This window comes from Schistosoma haematobium, chromosome ZW (assembly GCF_000699445.3).
Source record: "Schistosoma haematobium chromosome ZW, whole genome shotgun sequence".
NCBI classification, from domain to species: Eukaryota; Metazoa; Platyhelminthes; class Trematoda; order Strigeidida; family Schistosomatidae; genus Schistosoma; species Schistosoma haematobium.
Window position 1 is genome coordinate 58,138,409 of NC_067195.1, and position 25,633 is coordinate 58,164,041.

General features: G+C 32.0%; 1 protein-coding gene across 2 annotated transcripts in view; it reads left to right on the top strand.

Annotated features, from left to right (window-relative positions):
• Nucleotides 1–23,782, top strand: part of FRMD7 (FERM domain-containing protein 7) — a 107,271-nt gene extending 83,489 nt beyond the window's left edge. The window contains exons 18-24 of one of the 2 annotated variants that reach the window (XM_051211871.1): nucleotides 1,385–1,649; nucleotides 4,166–5,753; nucleotides 8,467–8,774; nucleotides 12,206–12,513; nucleotides 13,291–13,503; nucleotides 15,271–15,961; nucleotides 19,845–23,782. In XM_051211871.1, the coding sequence (XP_051071984.1) occupies nucleotides 1,385–1,649; nucleotides 4,166–5,753; nucleotides 8,467–8,774; nucleotides 12,206–12,513; nucleotides 13,291–13,503; nucleotides 15,271–15,961; nucleotides 19,845–19,942 (3,471 nt within the window). In that variant the 3' untranslated portion in view covers nucleotides 19,943–23,782. Of the gene's footprint in view, nucleotides 1–1,384; nucleotides 1,650–4,165; nucleotides 5,754–7,348; nucleotides 8,867–12,205; nucleotides 12,514–13,290; nucleotides 13,504–15,270; nucleotides 18,334–19,844 lie in introns of those variants that run through there. The other variant, XM_051211872.1, reaches the window with a different exon arrangement.
• Nucleotides 23,783–25,633: the final 1,851 nt, after the last annotated feature.

Genomic DNA, 25,633 nt, shown 5'->3' on the forward strand with positions numbered 1-25,633 from the left:
AAACCAATCTGCACATCACCTATCTCATTTTAACAATCTCAGTGGCATATTTTGTGATGCTACTAAACATTTTTATCAACCAGACTTTACCTCTGAATTTGTTGACATGTTTCGTTCGAAATAACATTTATATCATAAACAGACCGTTTTGTGTAACGTGATATTACCAAACAACCAATATGTAGCACTTTATTTACTGGACTTGAAATATAATAAACTAAAGATTTATAGTCTCTACTTACAACAGTAAAAATTGTTTCATCATTTAATTATCATCAAAAAAGATGTACTGAATTATTCTGAAGATAATATTCAGTATCAAGTACATTGCGACGTTATACACAGAAATTACATCAAACAAAAAGTATGTTTGTTTTATTCCTGAAAACGTAACTATGAACAAGTAATACAAATTAAATCAGTATTTGAAAAATACTTCACGAGTAATTCGTTCCTCAAGAACTGAGTTGAAAATAACCAAAATTATAGGTCCAACAGTGAACAGTCAGAGTTGGATAATTTAGTAAAACAGACTAGCATAACTATCTGAAAGTTATGACTACGCTTTAGTTTTTGAAATTGCTCACAAAATATAATAATTAACATTAAATGTGTTGTTCATGTGACTGAACTAAAAGTGGATTTCTCGATATTCTAGTTGAGCGTCACAAAATATGGGATGACATCGTAACTCGCCTAGTACACTGAATGATTACACACCAACTGAAGCGAAAATACATGTTACTGTATTCTAACTAATTGGTCTATCTGTATCCTACTTGTTACGAGACAAGTATGTACAGCGTTTTTCTTTCGCATAATGGTATGTGGACACCGTTGAGGATTTTGATAATGAAGTGATAAACCGCTTCGTATCAATTGGCTTATAATAGTTATTTGTTTGACATTAACCCATTCAGTGAAGTACTTTGGAACTTTATGAACTTTTAACGAATCATTTATCTTTGGAATCAAGGTATAAACGTTTCATTCTTTCCTGCTTTATTTTACGTATAACCGTCAAACATGTAAATGAAGTAAGTATTTGGTCAACTGAGAAAGTTACTAAAATGTATCAGGCTCCCCATTGTCAGCAATTCTGACAGTCTTCTCATCACTTTTTAGTACCTTAGTAACAATGTATTTAAAAGAACAAATTTACATCTATTCCCGTTTTCTATTCTTATTCTTAGATTCGATTAAAAAATCACCAAATTTGTTATCTATAAATACTACACCTAGTCTTCCAAATAGGCTCTAACAAATTACATTACATGTATATGTGTATATAAGGGTTAGATATTGGATAAATTTATGCTGTTCATTGACTAGATTATTTTAAAATATTCATTTCAAAATTTCTTTTAAACACATAAATGTTCAGGCTGGAGACAAAACTCACTCACAGAGTAAACCTAAACGAACAGATGTGACAGATGATCGAGTAGTATCCTCCAATTACAGTAGATTGATAACTAGCAGTACCACTTCTACGACAACTACTACTACAACTACTTCCATCACTGTTGCTGCTGGTACAGTTTCAAGGGAATCAATAAAATCCGATGCAGTGGAAGAAATAGAGTTGGCTACTTCGACAGGAAAAGTGAATATTTCAAATCTTATTCCAACATATGATTCAGTGTCAGGTTAGAGTTGATAACCCTAAATTCTGTCATTATTAGAATTTTACATAAATTAAAATGCAACCTTCCTTTTAATCAATATGATTTTTATTTGTAGGTAAAAGGGTTAATAAATCTCAAACAATTAGATTACTAAAAGTTCCTATATTGTGAATTAGAACGATTTGTATAAACGAACAATGTCGTTTTCAGTTAGATCATCAAACTTTAATGTTAAAGAATATTTATATGCAAATACGAAATCACTAAACCAATCAAGCTGATTTATGAACCCGTGATAACAATGGAATAGATCACACAAATAAATTTAATAAGTAAAAAGTACAAATTGATGAAATGATGTCAGGTGTACTAGTTGTGATAAGAATAATAAAGGCTTGAATCAACCTATGTTGGTATTAGGTCAGTGACTTGGAAAAATAGGCACATATTCACTTAGTGTTGCTTTACTTGTTCCTTCCCACACACATTCATTAAAAATTATAAAATTGCGTAATAAGAAGTGTTCATATCATTGAACAGTAAAATGTATATTTGAGAAAGGGGGGTGAGGAAAAATAAACCAACAAAGAGTATGGAAAATAATAATGAATAAAATCTTTTGTTGTTTTTACGTTAAAGGTTTTGTGTAGAATTTAGAAATTTATTCAATCATTGTCTATTGTGTAATAAGTGATTAGGGGAATCATGTAATGAATCTTCTTAAATCAAGGCTACGAACATTAGTTATTAAAGCTTGGAACAAGTAATTAAGTAATCTAGATAAATTCCTTTAATTTCATTTAATAGATATTAAATAAAGGGATAGAGAAAATGGTGTTATACTTGTGTCTGTTAATATTATGTCTGTTAAGAAAAATATCAAGTCATTACTAATAGACTAATACAAATAAGCACTATCAGAAGGAGTTTTGTGGAGATTTTTAGAAAATTCACTGGTTGAAATCATGAGTCAATTGAAGCTAGACCACCATGGAAAGTCTGGAAGCACTGGACGGCCGTTTTGTCCTAGTATGAGACTCCTCAGCGGAGCGCATCTACGATCCCGCCCCTGCGAGATTCGAACCCAGGACCTCTCAGTCTCGCTCCAGGCGCTCAACCAACTAGACCACTGAGCCAGCATCCAACGGTGTTAATGTCTAACTATGCTGAGCAGTCCCATACTAGGACGAAACGGCCGTCCAGTGCTTCCAGGTTTTGCATGGTGGTCTTGCTTCAATTGACTCATGATTTCAACCTGTGAAATTTATTCAGCTGTGCTAATGACTAACTTTATTAATAATTATTCTAAAACTTCAAAGACTCATATGCGTATAGAAGTTTATGAGGTTCATTTGTATAGAACATTTTGATTGCCAAAGTCAATCAATTGATAATTAAGCAAACTTTATCAAATTCAAAAAAATATAATAAAAAGCCTTCCAAATAAAGAAATGTCATCTTGAGTATTATTTTTTCGGAAAATGTAACACGAAGTTAATGATATATTCAAGGGTAAGTAATAACCTGAGATTCCGCCGTATGAAGGTTTCTCAAACAGCCTCTTGGTGATAATTTGTGAATATCAGTTTTCTAACTAATCGTTAGCCATTATATATCACTTCAGTGTATGGGCTTAATTACCTAGAGCTTTATTCACTTTATGTTGCCCAACCATCTTAAATTGGGATATCTTACGTGAGGAATAAATAGGATGTGCAAGGATCTCATAAATAAAAATCCATTTAATTATGGTCATGAATTGATCAAAATTGGACAACTATTAAAAACCTAGAAGCACCATTGGACACCGGCTTAATGGTCTAGAGATTGAGTGTCTACGAGCAACCTTTGGTCCTGAGTTCGATTACTAGTTGCGAGGTGATGAATGTGCACTACTGAGTCCCATACTAAGACAGAGTGACAGTCCAGTCCTTCAAGGTTTTCACTGGTTGTATAACTTTGATCGGTTTGTGATTTCAGTCAAATTCAACAATTCACAACCCTATTCTGGTAAAATTTATTTTATGGAGTCTAGTTAGAATTAGATAGCTAATAGTACAATGCTTTTTCAAATATAAAGGGTACACCTGAACTGATTACAGTCCATCTTTTATTTTATTGATAAATGATAAGTAAAGAACAGATGATTTTGATATAGTGAATGAGTCAATAGTAATGTAATCATCGTGTGCAAATAGAGTATATGATGTACCTACAAGAAAACGAGACACATTATAGGTATTTCAAAAATATGAGGATAGAATGACAGATCTGTTATGTATTTGTTTTGCTTGTATTTTTAGTTCACTCAGAGTCTGCTAACTCTATAAGTACTATATAAATAACCCACTACTTATTTTTAGTGCAAAAATATATTCATGACAGGTGTTTAACTAATTACAACATAATATAATTACACTGTTTATTCAATGCTATATATTCAAATGGTTTATTAAACCTTTACTGTACAACCTTCATTTATATGTTCCTTACTAGTTTTTCAGTCTAGTGGTTTTTTTATCGTATATTTTCTTTAGGTATACACCCACGTACTTCTATATACCTAGATTCTGAATCAGAAGAAGAAATGATTACAAATGTTAGAAGTATGAGTGTTGAAGAAGCTATTGAAGCACCAGACACAAAAGATTCACAGGTTTGTAAGAAACAAGTTGAAGAGTGGATAGAGAAAAGTCAGGCAGTATACAATAAAGAAGAAGTATCTAAAGATACAGATACTCAGCCGTTACGAAAAGAAGATAAGCAGCATACAGAAATAAAAGGTGCAGTTGATTTAAGCCTTGAACATAATGTTGAAATCAAATCACATTTGGTGAGTGAACATTCTCAAAGCAATTTGATTCAGGGTTCACCGAGATCTCATTCACCATCACTTCCTCTTTCATGTCATTCAGTTGAACCGGGTAGTACAGATTTATCATTCAGTTCTAACTTATCGACCTCAGCAAGTTCATATTCTATGCTTTCTGGCTATGATTACACTCCAAGTGTAGGTTGTTCATGTGAACGTGTTCACAGACATGGTTACGATGACTATTCTTTATCCTCTTTTACTTCTTCGTCTTGTGAATATCCTCATCATACACAGAGATCTCATCATAGTCGACCTAGCTCTTTTCATAAACAGCATGGTTACTATCGTCATCAAACTTGTTACTGTCATCGTTGCACTTCAAGATCAAGAGATGGTCGTCATAAACGACATGCATCAGAACATCAATATCAAAGGCATACTTTACATAAACACCCGGAACGTCATCACTCGCATCATTCAGATCATCATCGCTATCACAGTCACAGTCATCATTCATCTGGTAAACACTCGTCACTTTATTATCCTCATCATCATCATCGTCATCATCACCATCATCATAAATCTGAAAAAGATCACAAACATTATCATTCAGATGAACCCAGTGATGATAAATCGACAACTTCAAGCAGTAAATCATTGGAGAAGATTTCACTAGATGAAAATGATCTTCTAAAATCTAACTTGGAATATTCACCAACCATGATTTCAGCCGAAAAGTTATCAAACGTTAAAAATTCACAAAAAGAACTTTTGTCCAATTTAAAATTACAAGAACGTAAATTAAAACAAGAATTAGCTAAACATCGTGCACTGACAGAGAAACTAGTTAAAGTTAAACGTTTTAATGAAAAATTACTAACTATGGGCAAAGTTAGTTTATCAAATCCGATCTTAAATCTAACCAAGTCAAAAGAAAATAATGTTGTTTGTGTTGCTACTGAACGTGAAGTTGATGATAACACTACTGAAAATATTTACAATAAAGATAGTATCGATGTGGTTCATTCAAAAACTACACCTTCAGAGTTAAATGACGAAATAATTTTATCAAAAGAGCAAAATAAAGATGAAATAAGAAAATCACATCGCCGATTACATCATCATAAAACATTATCAAGATCATCATCTCATAAATTGTCCAAATCTCGATCTGATCACAGTAGTGCTAGTCGGCGTCGACTACGAAAAACCACAAAACATGATCCGGAACAGTCAACTGATGTTCAAGGAACTACTCAAGAACCACACATTAAATCTAGTCTAACAATAGAAACAAATATCAATAAAGAGTAAGTTTATTTAAATCTTTTATCATATTTGCCTATATGATATTCCTGAGTAAAAGTTAACAATTGACATGTTAACTTTGTTTTCTTTTTACACTACAAAGAAGAAAAAATTCGGGGAAAATATGGTCAAAAAAAGTACAGGAATATAACAAAGGTAGTGTGTAAAGTTGAAATGAATTATTTATGTTTAATTAAAAGCGTTGCGTTTATTAGGATTTTTAGCGATTATACTAGCAGAAATTAAACGATCAGCCGAAGTACATCATTCACTACACATGTCATGTTGCATATCAATTTTGATCATCATTATTTTTTCTTGCATCTTGGAGAATAGTTTTCTTGGATAAATATTATTTATTTACAACTGACATCTAAGTCTACTAATCCCTGTACAATCATAATTACGCAAGTTATTTCTCCGTTACGACAGTTACAAATATATCCATCTAACATCTAGATATTTATTCCAGAATGTAAACAACAGATTCATTCATACTGCATTCAACTACCATATAAATTATGTAGTAGATTCCCTGACAACACTAGAATTTAATTATGACATGATCATGACCTATAATAAGCGGTATTACATTACAATCGCTTATTGATTCTTAAAAAGTGATGTATCAAGCAACAACAGTTGAGTTATTTTGATTGTTATTTTAAATATTATTACATTGGTGCAGTTAAATGTCACAACTATACAGCTTAAGCTAAATTTGTTATACTAGAGAAATACCAATCATCATTATATGAAGGTTCATAAAACTGAAAGAGAAAGACCGATTTAAATCACTGAACTGAAATGGCGAAAAAGTAGTTGATTATCTAAAATTTTTATTTCGATTGAATTAAATACCTCATTCAACGCGTAGTCACTTTTTAAAACTTGACATTTTATACATTATTACTGAGAGAATAATATATTGGACACATGATTCATTATATGTAATTATCAATAACAGCAAAAGTTCCCTAGATTTCTTTTATAAGAAATGTGTATTTTCAGCATGGGATTTGTGGAGATTGTAGTATTTTGACAGTTGAATTCACCATTGAAAACCTGAAGGCATCGGAGTGCCATTTCATCCTAGTATGGGGCTCCTTAGCAATGCGTATCCACGGTCCTGCACACTGTTGCACAATATTATGTATTGACTGAAGTTAGACATTAACACCGTTGGGTGCCGGCTCAGAGACCTGGAGATTAAGCGTTTGCTAGCGAGACCGAAATTCCATGGTTCGAGTCCCGCATGAGGGATTGTAGATTCGCACGGCTGAGGTGCCCCGTACTAGACGAAATGGCCGCCTAGTGCTTCCAAGTTTTCATCAGTGGTCTAGCTTATATCGACTCATGAATACAATTGTTATAATACGTGTTTGATCATTAAAATGTATATTAGTTTTAAGACGGAAATTGATCAGTCTCTCATTGGCATATGTGCATACTGTGCGTATGCCTCGATATTGCCTTAATTTACAAGCATTATAAGCAAAGATGGATAGTGGCTAGCAGTGGAATCCAGGACGAAACGCGCGTTTCGTCCTGGATTCCACTGCTAGCCACTATCCATCTTTGCTTACAACAACTGTATATTAGGTTCTTATAAAGAATCGAGTTTGGTTGCAGAGGTTTAGAAAACGGAACCAAGCTTTCCAGTTGAGAGCTCCGCTGAAATATCTATCAAAAATGGAACCTGGAAAGAAGTGGCCTAGAAATTAAGATGGTACCTTTATACCTCCAAGCCACAAATCTATCTCAATGATTTTACTCAACGGTTATGATGTATCAACATTTTCGTTTCAAAATAGACATGAATGCTTAGTTAGTGGGTCTAAACATCCACATGGTAATGATTATTTATTACAAGATAATCTTAACAAAGACAAGTAATCCATCTTACTTCAGTCTAGTTATTAGGAAATAACTCTCTAGAGTTAAATTGATTACATTGTAAGGGCCGTCAAATAGATTATATGCAATTTTGCTGGATAAGTTTGTAGCAGGATTCTTTGGCCTTCAATATTGTTAAAAACTATAAAAAATAAGGGAATATATGGGATTATTGTAGATACAGTGACCTAGCTTAGTTTGATACAATTTATTACACAACACTTCTGCGTTAAGGAGTGATTGTGAATTATACTAAACATATCAACCATCAGTCCAGTATGAATTCAATGAAAGTGAAAAGAACTAGCAACTGTTCTTCTTTAGTGATTGACATATGTCTTTTTTGTGTTTTATGAACTCTCATTGTGTCTCAAGAGTGACTTTATCCATATAGTTGTTTGAATTTCTAAACCCAAACTGAAGGAAATTAGGAAAAGACATTGGAAGTGGATAGGACCTACATTACGGAAATCACACAACTGCATCACGAGGCAAGCCCCAACCTAGAATTCTGAAGGGACGCGGAAATGGGTAAGGTCAAAGAACGCATTACGTCGGTAACTAGAAGCAGATATGAAAAGGATGAATAACAACTGGAAAGGATTGTCCAGCACAGGGTTAAATGGAGAGTAAACATAATAACTGAACCTTTTTGGCGTTTTTCTGTGAAAGATAATCTCGGAATAGTCAAAGTGGATTACTCTTTTCGATACCCCAGAGTGCTTTTCAGCAAGTTTACAACCATTTATATTGCTGCTTTAATTGATTTTGGTTCATAACTCATCTTATTTTATTTCACTGTTTTTTTCTCATTTCTAGATCTACGGAAACAATGGGTGACGGATTAGAGTCAAAAAATCTAGAGTCAAGCTCGTCTCATAAAAGGAAGGGAATGAAGGATGTACAACACCAAGAGGGTCAAAAACATCGTTCAAAGTATGAATCTAATTGTAAACATCATCACGACCATCGTCGGCATAAACATAGTGGTCATCATGAATCAAACGAAACAACAACCGGTAACAACAAAACCAAGGGGTTAAATGAAATGCCGAAATCTGATCAACCGGAAATCGATCAGTCAAGTCTATCTACCAGTTATAAAGAACAAGAATCAAGTATAACTGGTTAGTTGGTGTGCTTTTATCTTGACAAATGATAGGAAGCGTAGTGTAGGAATCTGACGTAAAGGCTAAAGAAAAACCTGACTAAATAACTTGTAAGAATTGTTGAATTTAAATAAAATTCCATACAATTAGATGTTTTTGCACAAATATGTAAGCGCTAATAGCCATTGAGACTGAAAAATAATCAATCATTCAGCATGGTTATAATAATTTTTATAAATTATACCAATATGTAGTTACCGTTTGTGAACCGTGAATCTACGTGCAATCTGATTTATTCAAAATACTGATAAGTTTAAATATTTTTTTACATGTTATTGATTTTGCTAGCCAATTATGAATTTTTTTCTTATGCCTAGTCAGAGAATTTTGAAGATTGTACAATTCTAAAAGTGAAACATTTTTCTGACTACTTTGAGGCTGTAGTTATCGGACCAAACTTTAATGACTGAGACCCTCGCATCATTACACAAATTAACTGTGGCATCACGCCAATTCTAAACCGACCTCTAGATCTACTTTAAAAATTCAGCAACTGTATCAAAAACCTGGAAAATAAAGTAAATCCATAGGATGAAATTACTTGTCTGTATGAATTCTTTATTCTAATTAGAATTATGGTGAAAATATTTCCGCCTAGCAGACTTACCATGATATTTTGCAAACACTAAACTTTATAATCTACTGGAAATCAAAATGTTTACGTTTTCTATCAGTTTTGTCAGGCCACATTTTAAAAAAAATCTTTTCAACTTTATTGTAATTCCTTATTATTTATCCTTCCATTACACTATTTACACTTTCTCTCTCTCTCTCTCTCTCTCTATATATATATATATATATATATATATATATATATATATATATATTCATGTTTTATACTTGTTGTACGTTATTTCATAAGTAGATAGCAAAATATACTGTAATCTCTGTCACAAGACTAGGTTAAATTTTCTATATGCAAAAATTAATGTCTGTTGTTTAAGTGAATAAATCTATACTCGATGTATGAATATTTGCAGATAAATCAAACCGTACTTGAATCTAAAAAGTACATTAGTTGACTTGGTAATACTTGCCAATTTAATAAAAACTCAGTAAAAAATATGCAACGAACTAAACTGCAAGTAGTGAATGGAGGACAGTTAACAGATGCATTTCAAGTAAGGACTAGTGTAAGATAAAGCAAACTACTCCCCCGTTTCTCTTTCTTCTGGTGTTTGAATGGATGATGAAGGCCCTCACATCTAAAGGGAAGCACTGAATATAATGAACAGTTTGGATGTAACAGACGATCTCGACTTCACAGATGAACTAGCCTTCCTATCGCATACACACCAACAAATCAAGGTCAAGAAAACAATCGTAACAGCAGTCTACGCATCAGTAAGCCTCAACATACACAAGGGAAAAAGCAACATCCTCAAACACAACACGGAAAACTCCAACCCAATCACACTTGATGAAGAAACTCGGGAAGAAGAGGAAACCTTCACATAACTGGGTAGAAGCATCATCAATGAACAAGGATGATTCAACGCAGAAATAAAAGTAAGGATTGACATAGTAAGAACAGCGTTCCCACAATTGAAGAACGTGTGGAACTCAAAACAACTGTCAATCAACATCAAAATCACAATCTTCAATACGAACGTCAAGACAGTTCTACCACACGGAACTGAAACTCGGAGAACTACTACAACCATCATCAAAAATGTACAAGTATTTCTAAACAATTGTCTACATAGGATACTCAATGTCCATTCATCGAATACCAACAACAACAGCCTACTGTCGGAGAGAACATACCAACTCCCAGTTGAAGATGAATTTAGGTGGGAGATGCTGGAGGTGGATATGCAACATACAATACGGAACTCACCAAACTGCATCACGATGCAAGTGCTAACTTGGAATCGTGAATGTAAAGGGAAAGGAAGATGAAGAAACACACTGCACCGGAGATTGGAGGTAGATATCAGAAGAATGAGTAGCAAGTGTAAATAACTGGAAGGGATTATCCATGACAGGGTTGGATGGAGAATGGTGGTGGGTGGCTTATACTCCTCCGTGAGTGGTAACAGACGCAAGTAGGTAAGTAAGTAAGTAAGCAACAAAACATGTACAACACTACCATCTTTAACTTTTTTAAGATCACGAACTGACCTAAGTTACACAATCACTGAAAAACTGAAAGAATTGAACAGAGGCTTCGTCTAATTATGAGACTTCTCAGAAGTGCATTCTACCACTAGCGACTAAACCTGGAACTTTCGGAGCCACAGCAGGGCACTTAACCTCTAGACCACTGAGCCTGAATCCAGTAACGTAAATGTGACTTTGTATAGACAATACAAGAAAATATAAGTCTTTCTGTTGAGTATTTTTCTCACTTATTGACAAATCAAAGTACATGAACCATTTTTTAAATGCGAATTTCAATTGTTGGCTATCGTTTATTGATCAACGTACTAATAATGACTTTTAAATAAAAATAATATATTTGTAATATCCCAATGAGTAGAAAATTGGATTTTCTGACGTTTCGTGACTTGGTGTAAGTCACTTCTTCAGAGAATAAATAACCAAATTAAAATTAATCCAAGTTTAAATAGTACAACGGAACTACTATTTAAACTTGAATTAATTTTAATTTGGTTATTTATTCTCTGAAGAAGTGACTTACACCAAGTCACGAAACGTCAGAAAATCCAATTTTCTACTCATTGGGATATTACAAATATATTATTTTTATTTATAACAATCAATCCGATGCTCAATTTATTCGAAATTATATAATAATGACTTTCATCAAATTAGAGATTTTTATGATGAGAGACGAAATCTCGACTTTATTATCATTCATCAATATCCATTTTCTTCAGCTATGCTTTCATAATACTTTAATGCTTTAATAATACTTTATTTTATTATAAATAATGTATTTTTGTGCTAGTTAAATGGTTTAGCAACATTTTAGGTATCTTCTGTGACCGAAATTCTTTCACACATTACACACATTGTATTTAACCATGTAGAAGAATAATTTCACAAATATGTGATTCCATATTTTTTGAATTTGACAAACAATTTATTATCAATTAGATAAAATGCTTTTGTTGCCAATGCCTTTCTCTTTTATAAACTTCTGAATAAAATTCTTCACCTATTAGTTACTCGTTTTTCTAATGAACCTCAGAAATTTCCAATTACCATTAAATTATGTGTTATATACCTTTAATCACAGATGAAAATCGACCAGTTAATGGCCATCATAGGAAAGTTTAGTTAGTAGTTATCATCCGATTTTAAGAAAGCTTTTTTCGCTTAGTTATATTTAATAGTAAAAACGTTAACCTAGATTCTCAAATATTACTAACAAATTTGGTAACACATGGTTATTTACTGTACCATAATGATAATTTTTTTAGATAATCTTTTGATCATCACTAATAAAGCAGCAATCGAATATCAATGTGGTGAACAATCTCCAATCCATGAGCAATCTGATGTTATGAAACTTTCAACACCAACTACAACTGCCTCTTCAACATTAATAATGACTGAATCTGAACAACAAATTCATCAATCTACTCATCCAACACCTACGCATCCAATAGAACCAAATGCAGTCAAATGCAGTTTAGAAATGATTAATGAAAAACAAGATAATGATCAATCATCCAGTTCTCAACATCTTTCTAACGATGAGGAAAGGCAATTTGTTATAAAAAATCAAGTAAGCATGATTTTATTCAATCTAAAATTGATTAACTCATATTAAAGAATAAATGAAGAAATTGATGAGACAATATTTATTTTTGTCTAACATTTAATTATCATTCTGATTTAATACATGAAACTATATTTATAAACAAAGAGAACGACTTATAAGATAATAAATGAGATCACGTTATTCACTAGATAGAATTTATGTTCAGACATTTACTTTAGCAACACTGACCACTAATATAAATAAATTCACATTCGACTAATATCAGTTGAATTAATCTCATTAATTTTGGCGGTTTCATCGTTTCTATTTTGACTAGTTTTAAATATATTTTTTTTGAAGTTAGTGTTAGTTAAAGTATTACTAAAATCTAGAGCGTACTAGACAGATGATTTGTCCCTTGTTCGCCACTACATATAATACTCACCTATGAACTCGTATAAGATTGATCTTGTAAGGTTTATTTTTCGTGGTGAGCACTATATACACTTAGACCACCAAACTGAATAACAGTAGTTCACATTTCCTATCTCAGTACACTAAGACAAAATTGTAAGCATTTATTCACCAATTATCACAGTGAAAGTAGCATAATTTCATTTTAGTATTCTTTCACGATCCCTATCTATTTAGTTTTCAGTTTTTTGATGGGAAGAAAATCCCTGATTATAACTAGTAAAAGTCTTGTGGTTATCATGACCTATAGAAATACATATGTAGGTAAAAAATATTCTGTATCGATAAATATATATAGTCTTCATATAAATATTCATTGTTTTTTAGAGTTCAAGCACTTATGAGAACCTTATCATTTTTGAAACTAAGCACATTGAAGAAAGTCAGTCAACACAATTAGTTGGTGATCAGATAGATGAACTACCTCCAGTCCCACCAACATGTCCACCTCCTATTGATTATACACTTCCACATGTCACTGATCGAACTGACGAGTCTGCTGATCTGATGGTTAAGCAAGCAATCGATTTATTAGATGAGGTTAGTTTTATATTAATGTTAAAATTTTCATTCTAAAGTAAGCCTTAAATAATTTCTGAATAGAACTTAACAGTAAATCATCATGTTTTCAGCTTTGATTAGATTCTGCCTATTAAACTTAGTAAACTGAAAACTAGACAGAGTAGTCTTATATCTTGGCACTATTTGTTCAACTTTAGGCAGGTAAGTACAATCTAAAGAAATACCTAGACGTATGTTTTGATCACGTTGGTTCTCATCAGTACGACGTATCTAGTGCTGCTCCTAAGATTCAAATTCGATATGGGTCTGAATTCCGTTCACAGTTATAGGTTCACCTTGTTAATGAATGTCGAACAGCAGAAAACCTATGTTCAAGTATTCAATTTGCTTGTCTTCAACCACCAAACAAGTGAAATCTTGGGTTTAAGAATAAATTTTGATCTATTTATTATATGGCTATTCATTTTTTGTGGAGAACTTTAAAACCAAAAGTCGAAACATTAATAGAGCACATTTTTGACTGAAAATATGTTTACACAAGTAATTTTCTAAAATACATAACATTTCCCCTCTTTATCGGAAAAGGATTTAATTTTCAAGTTCATCTTAATTTTTAAGGACTTTGGTGGTGAAACAATTATATTGGTGTGTTCCGCACACTTGTTCAGGGCGCCAGCCAAAACAGTTAAACCTTAATGGTGATCCCTGTAACTACGACACCCAATGAAAAGTGTTCAAATCTCTCAGATATATTAATGTCATTAAGGCTACAGACAACGTGTTCTTATGATCTTCAACATAACCTTAGGGTAGTTCTCAATAATTCTTTTATAATTACATTTAAATTTCGGAATTGGATCTCACATTTCTGTAATATAATTGTTAACTTCAATGTAAGTTGTAAAAGCGAACCATTACCATTATTATAATGATTGACAGTTCACTGAAAACATCTTTAATAAGTCATGATAAAATGTTTATATTCAACCAGTTAATTCAAAGACATTTCAGCAAATTTTCAGATTTTACAAACCAAAAGTAATATTGTTTCTATAGTTTGAACATAGCTCTTTCAGTCTGTCAAACATTACATTTTCGAATGTGTACAAGATTTCATATCCATACGATCTTAGAATTATCATATCATTACACTATTAACATTATGCGGTGCTCATTCGTAGAACTCTACAAATATTTAAGAGAATACCAAAATGCATCTTTAACCTTCGAATCGTCTTGATATGCTTCATCGTGTCATGTATTTTGAACAGTATGTATTTAAGAAAAAAACAATAGATTTACTATAGTTTTACCATAACACATATTGAAAAATTTAATAGATTTATTTTGCAAGGCTCGACGTGTTTTAAAAACACCCATTGGTCACTTTTTGATGCCGCATGGTTTGTCATACGATTGATTTTCAAGATTTCCTTTTGCATTCTTTTGAAAATAGGACTATGTCATAACTAAAACCCATTTCTTTTAAGTTCAGAAGATTTGATCTGAGTTTTGACCCTTTGATTTCGACATTTGTAAACGAACAAACCCATTTTTCACTCGACTATTCAATGGCGTTTAAAATTTCGATTGCTAATTCTGATGTAACCATAACTAATATTTCAATATCTAATGTCAGACTAATTAATTGTATTTGAATATATTTTCAATTTCTACCGTATTATGAGTTTAAACATATATCGTAACACTTGGTTTATGATTGATTTCCAGTCATTAATAATCAAAGATTTCTAATGTCAGTGATTTGTTTCTCTTTATGGTTAGGTTGTTGCGAAGTCTACACAGATTGACGATATTAGTGGTCAAGGTCGACTGCTTTCCTCCGTAAATAGGTGTCTTGAATATAGTTCATCAGAACAAGTATTGTTAGATGATGACAATGAATTTGATGGGACGAGGATTTCCAATATATTAGAAAATAATAAAAATCTACTTGATACTGTAGCTACGGCTGACAACAGTGCATACAATAACAAAATGACACGGATCGTTGGGGAAACTAATAAAAACGACGTAAGCAACCGACCATATTCACCTTGTGAATCTACAACATCAGCAAGTGAAGGAAGTGAAGATATTGAACCGTTTCCTCCTCCACCATCTGCTGAAGTGTTGGCTGAAGTGATTGAAGAAGAGGCAGGTCCTAATATAGAAGTTGTTGAGGAAGAAGAGGAAGAAGAAGAAGAAGAAGAAAATGACGAAGATGATGATTGTGAAGAAAACAGAAGAAAATCGAGTTCTGTTTCTACTGTTATAGAAGTTTCTTTACCTATTACTGCATCTGTTTCTACAACACAAACTTTTGATGATAATAAAACGACCGACAATAAACCAGAATTTTCAAATGAAGAAATCAGAGATGATCCACCTATCGTAGATGAGCCAAACAAAGATGATACAGCGATATCTGAATCTGTAAAAAGTATTGTGAATGCAGAATCTAACATTTTTGTATGTAAGTGAATGGGATATAGTTGAAAAACAAATAATATCTAACAATTTTCTTTATTTTTTAATTTTATAGAAAACTAGGATAATTTATTAAGCATGTATACTACTAATAATTGCTTGTATGAGGCATGATTCCTAAAATAGCTGAAAGTATATGAATTGCTTCAGTCTTTTCCGATATGATTATAATGTTAATTTTCATTCCCCAGATTACATTTCATATAGTTACAATTGTATACCCAATTTTCAGGTTGTTGGATTAGCATGCATATATATGAAGTGACCAATCTTGAAAGTTTAAAGCTCGCACTCTACTATACTTTGATATAGCTCCTATCATTATTCTGATCAGCAATGATACAGACTATTATACTGACATATTGCCCTTCATTATTCTATTGGACAGGTATATTTGAGTTCACATGAAAACACAAGTTATAATATCAACATTTCAAATTTTATTATGTTTTACTTCATTTACAAGTAACTCTACTTGATAACTGCAAACACATATGTGTACATAGTAATATCGTTTTAATAATATCCATAAAGAATGATGGGTTTAGCATAACAGTAATCATAACATATATATCTATGATGTAAATCTTACTGTTCAAAATGTTTTACTTCGTGGTGTGATATTTTGAGGTTTACATCTAACTCTAAGTTAGGATGAAAGACCATAAGGAATTGCATTTCAAATTGCTGCTAGAGTATTATAGTGAAGTAATAAATTGAAATACTATAACCTGTCCACATGCTGAAACCTTATTGACTGTAATTTGTTTTGGAAAATAACCACACTTCATTAACCAGTTTAACCTTAATTCGATTATCAGAGTTAGCTATTGATAAGTCGTGTAGGTTGAACGCTATATACGATTCCTAAGCTATTTCGGTAACCCGCAGTCTAGAACTACACAGCGACTTGAACTCCAGAGAGAAGACACAAGAATGAGAGAAAACACTTTATTCCAAGGTTCATTTTTGTACAGAAAATCAAGGGTATTTATAGATGTTGGCGTCTGTTAAATCAACATCATATTTCAGCCGATCCGTTAACGTTACATTATGCTACCGACCAATGATAGCACGCCACGCTGGAATTCTCGAACGTTCCATCATACTCTGATTGGCTAGAACTCTTCGGCTCCTTTTGGGCCTCTGGAGGCTCCGTTGAAGTTCTCCGGAAGCCGACCCAACAGCTATTTTATTTAATAATACGTTCTTTCTACTTAATATAATAGTACTTCCACATTATTCATTTCTGTATTGTTTGTTATAAGTCCCACACTTCTATTAACTGGTTAAAAATATGTGTATCAATCTGCAAAATAAACTACATGATAGTCTAATCAGTTGTGATATTATTGTCATTTATTTATCTCGTCCAATATTCTTTGCTGAAATGTATTAAAGTTTAAACATTTAAAATAAATATCAAGATATTGGAAATAGTTACTATCAAAATTGAAACTATCAAATGACATCTATCTCGGAAACAAGTGTGTGTGAGTGTGTTAAGAAAAGGGGTGATTATAAACATCGAACGTGTATGGCATTGATAAAGGAAAACATGTTTGAAATAATAAAGAAAATATTCTGTTTAGAAACATTTACATTTATGACCCGTATATCCATTTTCTAAATATATAGGTGAATATGAATGTGATACATCAATCTTGAATCTATCGATCTCATAAATTTACAATTTTTGACTGTTCAAAAGTTTTGATCTAAAAAGCGTAATGTACTAAGTTCTAAGAATTTATCAAATCGTACAAAAATTTTGTAGTTACATTGAACAAGAAAAAGAGAATTCAGCAAAGAGAATTTTCTTTTCGACGAAATCATTTACTTAAGCTGTACATTCGTATATATAGTTATATGGAAAATGTATGTCTATAGGATGATAGAAAAAATTGCATCACCAAAATGGACTCGAGGAGAAATAACAAATGAGATTACGTACTAATCAAGGGGTAAGGAAGAAAATCGTTTATCGGTCAGATAATAGTCCAATTGATAGATATGAAGAAAAGCGACAAACACAAAGGTCATAATCATAAACTGAATAATAATCAAGTAAACTTGTATAAGGTAATAATATTAATAACTGATTAGAGTTTAAAATGCAAAACACTAATTTTAAAAAATTCGTTAGTAATCAAATAAAAGTTTAAACAAAACAAGAAAAGAAAACAAACATACCCATTATGGGAATTAGGGTTAAGGAAAGATGACAGGTTGAACGAATCGTTACTGCACGCAGAGTTCGGGCTTGAGTTCGTGGATTGCCAGTGCCTCAGCAGTGCATAAAATATTGATCCGACACCCCTTCGATACAATTCCTTAGACTCTATAGATCACTTTAAAAGAAGAATCCTTGGGAGCGATGTGTCCAAAATTGATTAAATGCTCCTGCATAGAACTAGTGATTGTCTTACACTCTCCTCTTAAAAGCCAAGCCGGTTAGTATTCTGAGATGCGTTTGGAAAGTGGTCGCTTTGTTCGGCCTATGTAACGTGCCCCGCATGAGCAAGTAAATTCATAAATACATATTGATGTGGCCCAAAGCGGAAGTTTATCTTTAACACATACAGGAATGGTAGGCCGGCTTGAGAGAACAAGTCGGAGCTTAGCTGTGTAGAAAATTTTATTCAATGATTTTGAAATCCGTTTATTTAAGATTTCAGCCGCCGTGTCTCCTTTAAATTCTATATTCATGAACAAGGTTTTCATCTGTACTGTCGATATTTTCTCATGATGAATTCTGGGTGTTAAGTTACTATCGACGAATCTATGTGGATAACCGTTTCTGATTATTGTTATCGAATTTTTTAAAATTAGTGTTTTGCATTTTAAACTCTAATCAGTTATTAATATTATTACCTTATACAAGTTTACTTGATTATTATTCAGTTTATGATTATGACCTTTGTGTTTGTCGCTTTTCTTCATATCTATCAATTGGACTATTATCTGACCGATAAACGATTTTCTTCCTTACCCCTTGATTAGTACGTAATCTCATTTGTTATTTCTCCTCGAGTCCATTTTGGTGATGCAATTTTTTCTATCATCCTATAGACATACATTTTCCATATAACTATATATACGAATGTACAGCTTAAGTAAATGATTTCGTCGAAAAGAAAATTCTCTTTGCTGAATTCTCTTTTTCTTATTCAATGATACTATAGGTTATTTTAATTATTTTGTAGTCACCTTATTATTTCAAAGAATTTTTACATACATGAACTCAATAAGTTTACAATTTCCTTCAGTAGCCAATATCAGTAGATCACGGTTAGTTCAGTAATTTCATTCTGTTGTTTGTAATATACTAAACTAAAACGTATACATGTAGTTTAATGGTTAATTCAGCTGATTTGTACTTTATAATGTATGCTAGAATTTTCAAAATCTATTAAACGTATATTTCACTGGTTGAAATCATGAGTCAATTGAAGCTAGACCACCATGAAAAACCTGGAAGCACTGGACGGCCGTTTCGTCCCAGTACGATCCTGCTATCCGCGAGATTCGAACTCAGGACCTCTCAGTTTCGCTCCAGGCGCTTAACCAACTAGACCACTGAGCTGGCCGACATCCAACGGTGTTAATGTCTAACTTCAACGGCCGTCCAGTGCTTCCAGATTTTCCATGGTGGTCTAGCTTCAATTGACTCATGATTTCAACCAGTGAAATTTCTAAAATCTCCACAAAATCCATTCCGATAAACGTATATTTATTCAACAATTTTTGAATCTGATTCTGATTAAATAATAATCCATGAAATACGTCTACTAATTACTCCCGTTTTTGTTTTTCGGCATTTTTTAAACACTAAAATCTATTAATTGTAATAAATGTTTTCATTTTAGCTACTCAAACAAATCAAACTGAAGATGATGGAAACTTCACAGTAGAAGAATCATCATCAACAAATCAAAATGTAGAAATGAGTTTATCACTAGAATAAAATTGTAAACAATAACATATTCACATAGATATTAACTATAATTCATCATGTTTTATATCAATGAAATAGAAGAAAGAAAAAAACAACCCCCGCTTATATAATCTCTATATAGTAATATCAATATAATAATAATAATAATAATAATAATAATAAATTTATTCCAATTCATTTTCTCATTTCTATTCTGTTTACATTTTCATTTTTTAGAGAAAAAAGATTGTTATAGTTCATCTATAAAATACTTTAAATTATGTTTACCCATTTTGTTAATTGTTGTTACAATTCAACGTTTTGAAAGTATTATATGTTGTGTTAAGTATTCATTTTAGTTTCATATTAGTTTAAGTTTTTACTAATTTCTATTATCTTTCATATAACATTAAAGCTCATACTGTTGTTATTGTTACTGTTCTATTAATAATACTATTATTATTATTATTATTATTATTACTACTACTACTTAAATCATTATTATTAAACTTACTTCCATGATTGTTACTAATACTGCTGTTGGTAGTTATTGCTTTAGGCTTTAACTACTTCTTTTAATAATGGGTGAACATTAATTCCATGTTTTTTTATAGATTAGATTTCATTTTCTCTTGTTGTAATTTTATTCTTTTTGTTGTTGATCTATTTTCAAGTTGTGGTCATTTTCTTATTGTTGTAAACTGTAGGTATGGTTTCATTTCTTTTTTGGTATACTGCCAAAATGAAATGAAATGGTTTAGTTTTATTATCGTTTTCTAAATTAACTACTATTAAAGCAGTTTTATGTTCTCATTGTGTATACTTGATATAAATTCTTCTTTTTTTAGTGTGAAAGAAGAGATAATTGAAATAAAAGTTTAGTATATTGCATAGCAAGCAACTAAACAGAGCACGAAAGAAAAGACAAATAAATAAGATGATCTTTTCAGTTTATTTGCTTTACTCTTTTATCACTTTTATGCGTATCTATGTATGTTTGATTTATCATTATATTTGAGCTGCTTGTTTTCTATTCTTGACTTTTTTTCTACCATTTTCAAATAAAGTTCGGTAAGAATGTTCTATTCATAACAATACATCGTTGTTTATTTAAAAAAGGAAAGAAAATTAACTAGAATCGTTAATGTGTATTTCCGCTTTCATTTCCACCCCTCTCTACCTCCATTCTATTCCAATGATAGTTTATTTACACTTTTTTGTCATAATTTTCTGTTTATTTTTTAACCATTTGTTTGTTTGTTCGCTTGTTTTTTTATCCATAATTTTAATAGTATTTGGTGTGTATCAAAATAATAAGTAGGGAAGATATTTACAATATTGTATTTTTGAGATGTTGTTGCTATCAATAGACAAGAAAATCACATGATAACTACGATACTTGTTTACAGGTAGTAGATATATAATATATATGTCAGACGAATACCTGATCAAAAACATGTATCGTTCATTCATTTCAATTAAAAAGTAGTGTTGCATTTGTAAATATTGGTAATAATAATAATAATCGTGGCCTATAATAATCCGCGTCATCATTCCTTTCCACTTCTAACTTCGAAGGAACTTATACCATTATTTTTGCAAGAGAATATCTCACCAATCTGTTAAAGTCGGTTTAACAAGTGTTAAAACAAAAAGAAATATGTAAATTGCAAGGTATGTGATCAATCACTTGACTTGGTCGTGATCGGATGATGCTTGTTAACAAATCATGATTATCGATAAAATCTTACAATAAGTGAATAGTAGAATATAAATAGCATAACTGATCAGCTGAAATAAATCACTTTATATAACAAAATAATGTACTTTAAAAACAAAATTTCACACACATTAGCATGATGAAAATTCATCTAAAATGTCAATGAGTGTTCGATACTGATGTTATGGGTTAACAGGGAATCTATGAAGTCAAAACATGTTAGTCAATAGTACTTGTTGATCTCTATATTACCTCATTAAATATTGTGTGATATCTAGGGAATACAATTAACATGCTAACCTTCTTGAAGTTTTCCTCATTTGTATTCTTACAGTTTAATCAGCTTTTCCAGTTGCAGAGAGAGAAGTTGGTGATATTGTGACGTAATTTCTTCCTGGCTATTGTATAAATGCTCTTGTAATTAATTACGCATCATTATACTTCTTTCTCACTTTCCTGATTTGGTCTTATTCTTGATTTATGGTTTGCTGAATATGAAGATATATTTTTACTTGAACGTTCTGCTATGATTGAATACACGGAAATTTGATAACCACTTCGGAAACAGTATGAATGAGCAAAGCGAGAAAACAACACTACAGACAGTGATAACAAAATGTTAACAGCTCACCAACCTCAAGCAAAATTAATAATTTCAGTGATTGTTATACATTGGTTTTAGGAATCATTTATGTACCTATGGAATTAAAGCGTGATTATCAGGCATACTTGTTGACCATAATATTAATTAACTGTAGATTCAAAAACGCTTACACTAACAGATATTACTCAATGTAACGAAAATATGGGTAATTTATCATTTATTTCCAGCAAGTAATTACGTAAACATAACTAATTATACGTTCATCCCAAGTAACTGATCTTACCTACTCTTTAAAGACCACATAGTAAAATAAACAAAATTAAGAAAATCGATTTTGGAAGGTCAATTGTTACTTAATTACGCTTGTTACCACTCACGGAGGAGTATAAGCCACCCACCACCATTCTCCATCCAACCCTGTCATGGATAATCCCTTCCAGTTATTTACACTTGCTATTCATTCTTCTGATGTCTACCTCCAATCTCCGGTGCAGTGTGTTTCTTCATCTTCCTTTCCCTTTACATTCACGATTCCAAGTTAGCACTTGCATCGTGATGCAGTTTGGTGAGTTCCGTATTGTATGTTGCATATCCACCTCCAGCATCTCCCACCTAAATTCATCTTCAACTGGGAGTTGGTATGTTCTCTCCGACAGTAGGCTGTTGTTGTTGGTATTCGATGAATGGACATTGAGTATCCTATGTAGACAATTGTTTAGAAATACTTGTACATTTTTGATGATGGTTGTAGTAGTTCTCCGAGTTTCAGTTCCGTGTGGTAGAACTGTCTTGACGTTCGTATTGAAGATTGTGATTTTGATGTTGATTGACAGTTGTTTTGAGTTCCACACGTTCTTCAATTGTGGGAACGCTGTTCTTACTATGTCAATCCTTACTTTTATTTCTGCGTTGAATCATCCTTGTTCATTGATGATGCTTCTACCCAGTTATGTGAAGGTTTCCTCTTCTTCCCGAGTTTCTTCATCAAGTGTGATTGGGTTGGAGTTTTCCGTGTTGTGTTTGAGGATGTTGCTTTTTCCCTTGTGTATGTTGAGGCTTACTGATGCGTAGACTGCTGTTACGATTGTTTTCTTGACCTTGATTTGTTGGTGTGTATGCGATAGGAAGGCTAGTTCATCTGTGAAGTCGAGATCGTCTAGTTACATGCAAGCTGTTCACCAAGATCAATATTCAAACAATTTATAATAGTTTGATGAAATGAAATTAAGGGTAAGTCACTTTTTCATCACAACAATCTAGAAACGTTATGAAATTTAAGTCAAATGTATGAGAACTAGTTTGTTTGTCTAATTTTAAAAGAATAATAAAACATTTTCACAAGATCTTTACAATATGAGTTCCTTTGAAAATCACTGAAATATTTACACAATTATGGTCCCTTCAATAATATTTCATCCAATATCCAAACTACAAAACAATAAACTTTAAATTATGCAAATGAAGTTTTTTCATTGTTAACCGTGAATATTATTTCCAGCAAACTAAACTATTTTACTGGAAATATATTATTTTCTTCCCGCAATTTTTTTGTCACCCAACTTAACCTTATATTCTAGAAACCTATACAAAAAATCTAAGTCACTAGTTTTCAATTTCAGGTATATGGAAAAACTGATAACATCTTTATTTGATAGATTTTAATGTTAGTTATTAACCTGAATCGAAGAATAGTAAAAAATAACTGTGCAGCTGTTATTTTTTTTACGAAATAAATAAATCTACTGTTATACTTTTATTATACAAGCCATGTAATAATCAAATGTTTCTGTTAGTCACATCTTCAGAAACGTAGAAATACTCTTCCTAATTACTTTATCGACGGTTGTAAAAATAGAACAATGACCAATTGAATAATAAATTCCGAAATTTCTTCTTGATTTATGTATAATAGTATATGCCATCCTCTTTATAACAACTACATTGATTGAGATTCAGTTTCTAAGGAAAATCTGATGAAAGAAGTTTTGCGCTGGAAATAAAGTCATTGCCGAAGGCATGTTCACTTACGTAAACATGTATTACAGAGCAAAAACCTATTTGTAATAATAACAATATTTTATCAAATCGAATATTTTTGAGCTGAATAATCTCTATACTCAGCTTTCATCATGATATACGGCGTGAGCAATAAATTCATTTACTGGAGAACTTTTTGAACTATTCAATAAGTCTTGAATTATTATTTGATAGTGGTTTCAAATGTAACCAGTAATCGGAAGCCTTTGTTAGAGAGATCCAGACAACTCAATAAAGTCAGGGAAAGCTCTATAAACGCTGATAAACATCTTATTTAATCAGCATTCAATAGAAGTTTTGCCAGGAACATCTAGAAAGTTAAAAGTCACATGTTGCGTTTCTGAATGGATGGTTACATAAACTGCAAGAATGTTTAGTAGTGTTCCAGAATTTTGCAAGAACCAAAGGCCAACTAAAATGTTATAAACACCTTGGGTTTTCTGTACATAAATGAACTTTGGAGTAAAGCGTTTCTTCCATATTTTGCGCCTTTTATTCCGTGTTCAACTCGCTGTGTAGATTTAGCTTGAGGGTTATTGGAAGAGCTTAGGAACCGAATCTAGCGTTCATTTAGAAGACTTATCAGCCTTGCTTTTTTTATCTGCCGCAGATTTGGGATTGACTGTCTTGTTTTATTAACTTCCGACTTTATAGTTGGATTTTTCCCTGGGTTGATAGATAACATCGTGGTTTGAACATTCATAGACTGATTTTAGGATATTAGTTTGACTTTACTAATATGTTTTGAGGAATTCTCTTAAATTACTATTTTTCTTCGCAGATAGACAGAAATATTCCTTCAGATTTCAGTGCTGAATGTTTTTGGACATTACTGAGTAATGACTAGGGACATTCCTATCCCGTAATATTTCTGTTTGCTGGACTGGTGTGAAGTGGCTTCTAGTACAAACCATTCATTAAGAGATTCGTCATCTAGCTGATCTTTACAAACAAAAGTCCCACTAAGAATCCTATTGATCATTTTGTAATGAAAACAATTATGTTCTCCGCATAATCCACTCGAAACTCTCATCTATTTCTGCAACTTTCTGGCTTCTAAAACTATTTCAAATAATTTCAAGTCCAGTAATAAGCATTTGTTTATCTGTATCTGACTACATGCTTTCAAATACTTTGTTAAAAATATCCATGCTCATTGTTTTATAGTATGTTTTACGACATGTTAACCGTTGTTTACTGGCTGAGACATCTAAGTATATAAGTATTTCATTATTGTTTAATTCCAAACTTCCATTGATCTTCGAAAAGTTTACCGGAAAAATGATAGGATAATGGTTTGATTTTTGTAAAGCGAACAGGTTGCTAGGTTAATTCAAGTAAAATGTTTAGAGTTTAAAAA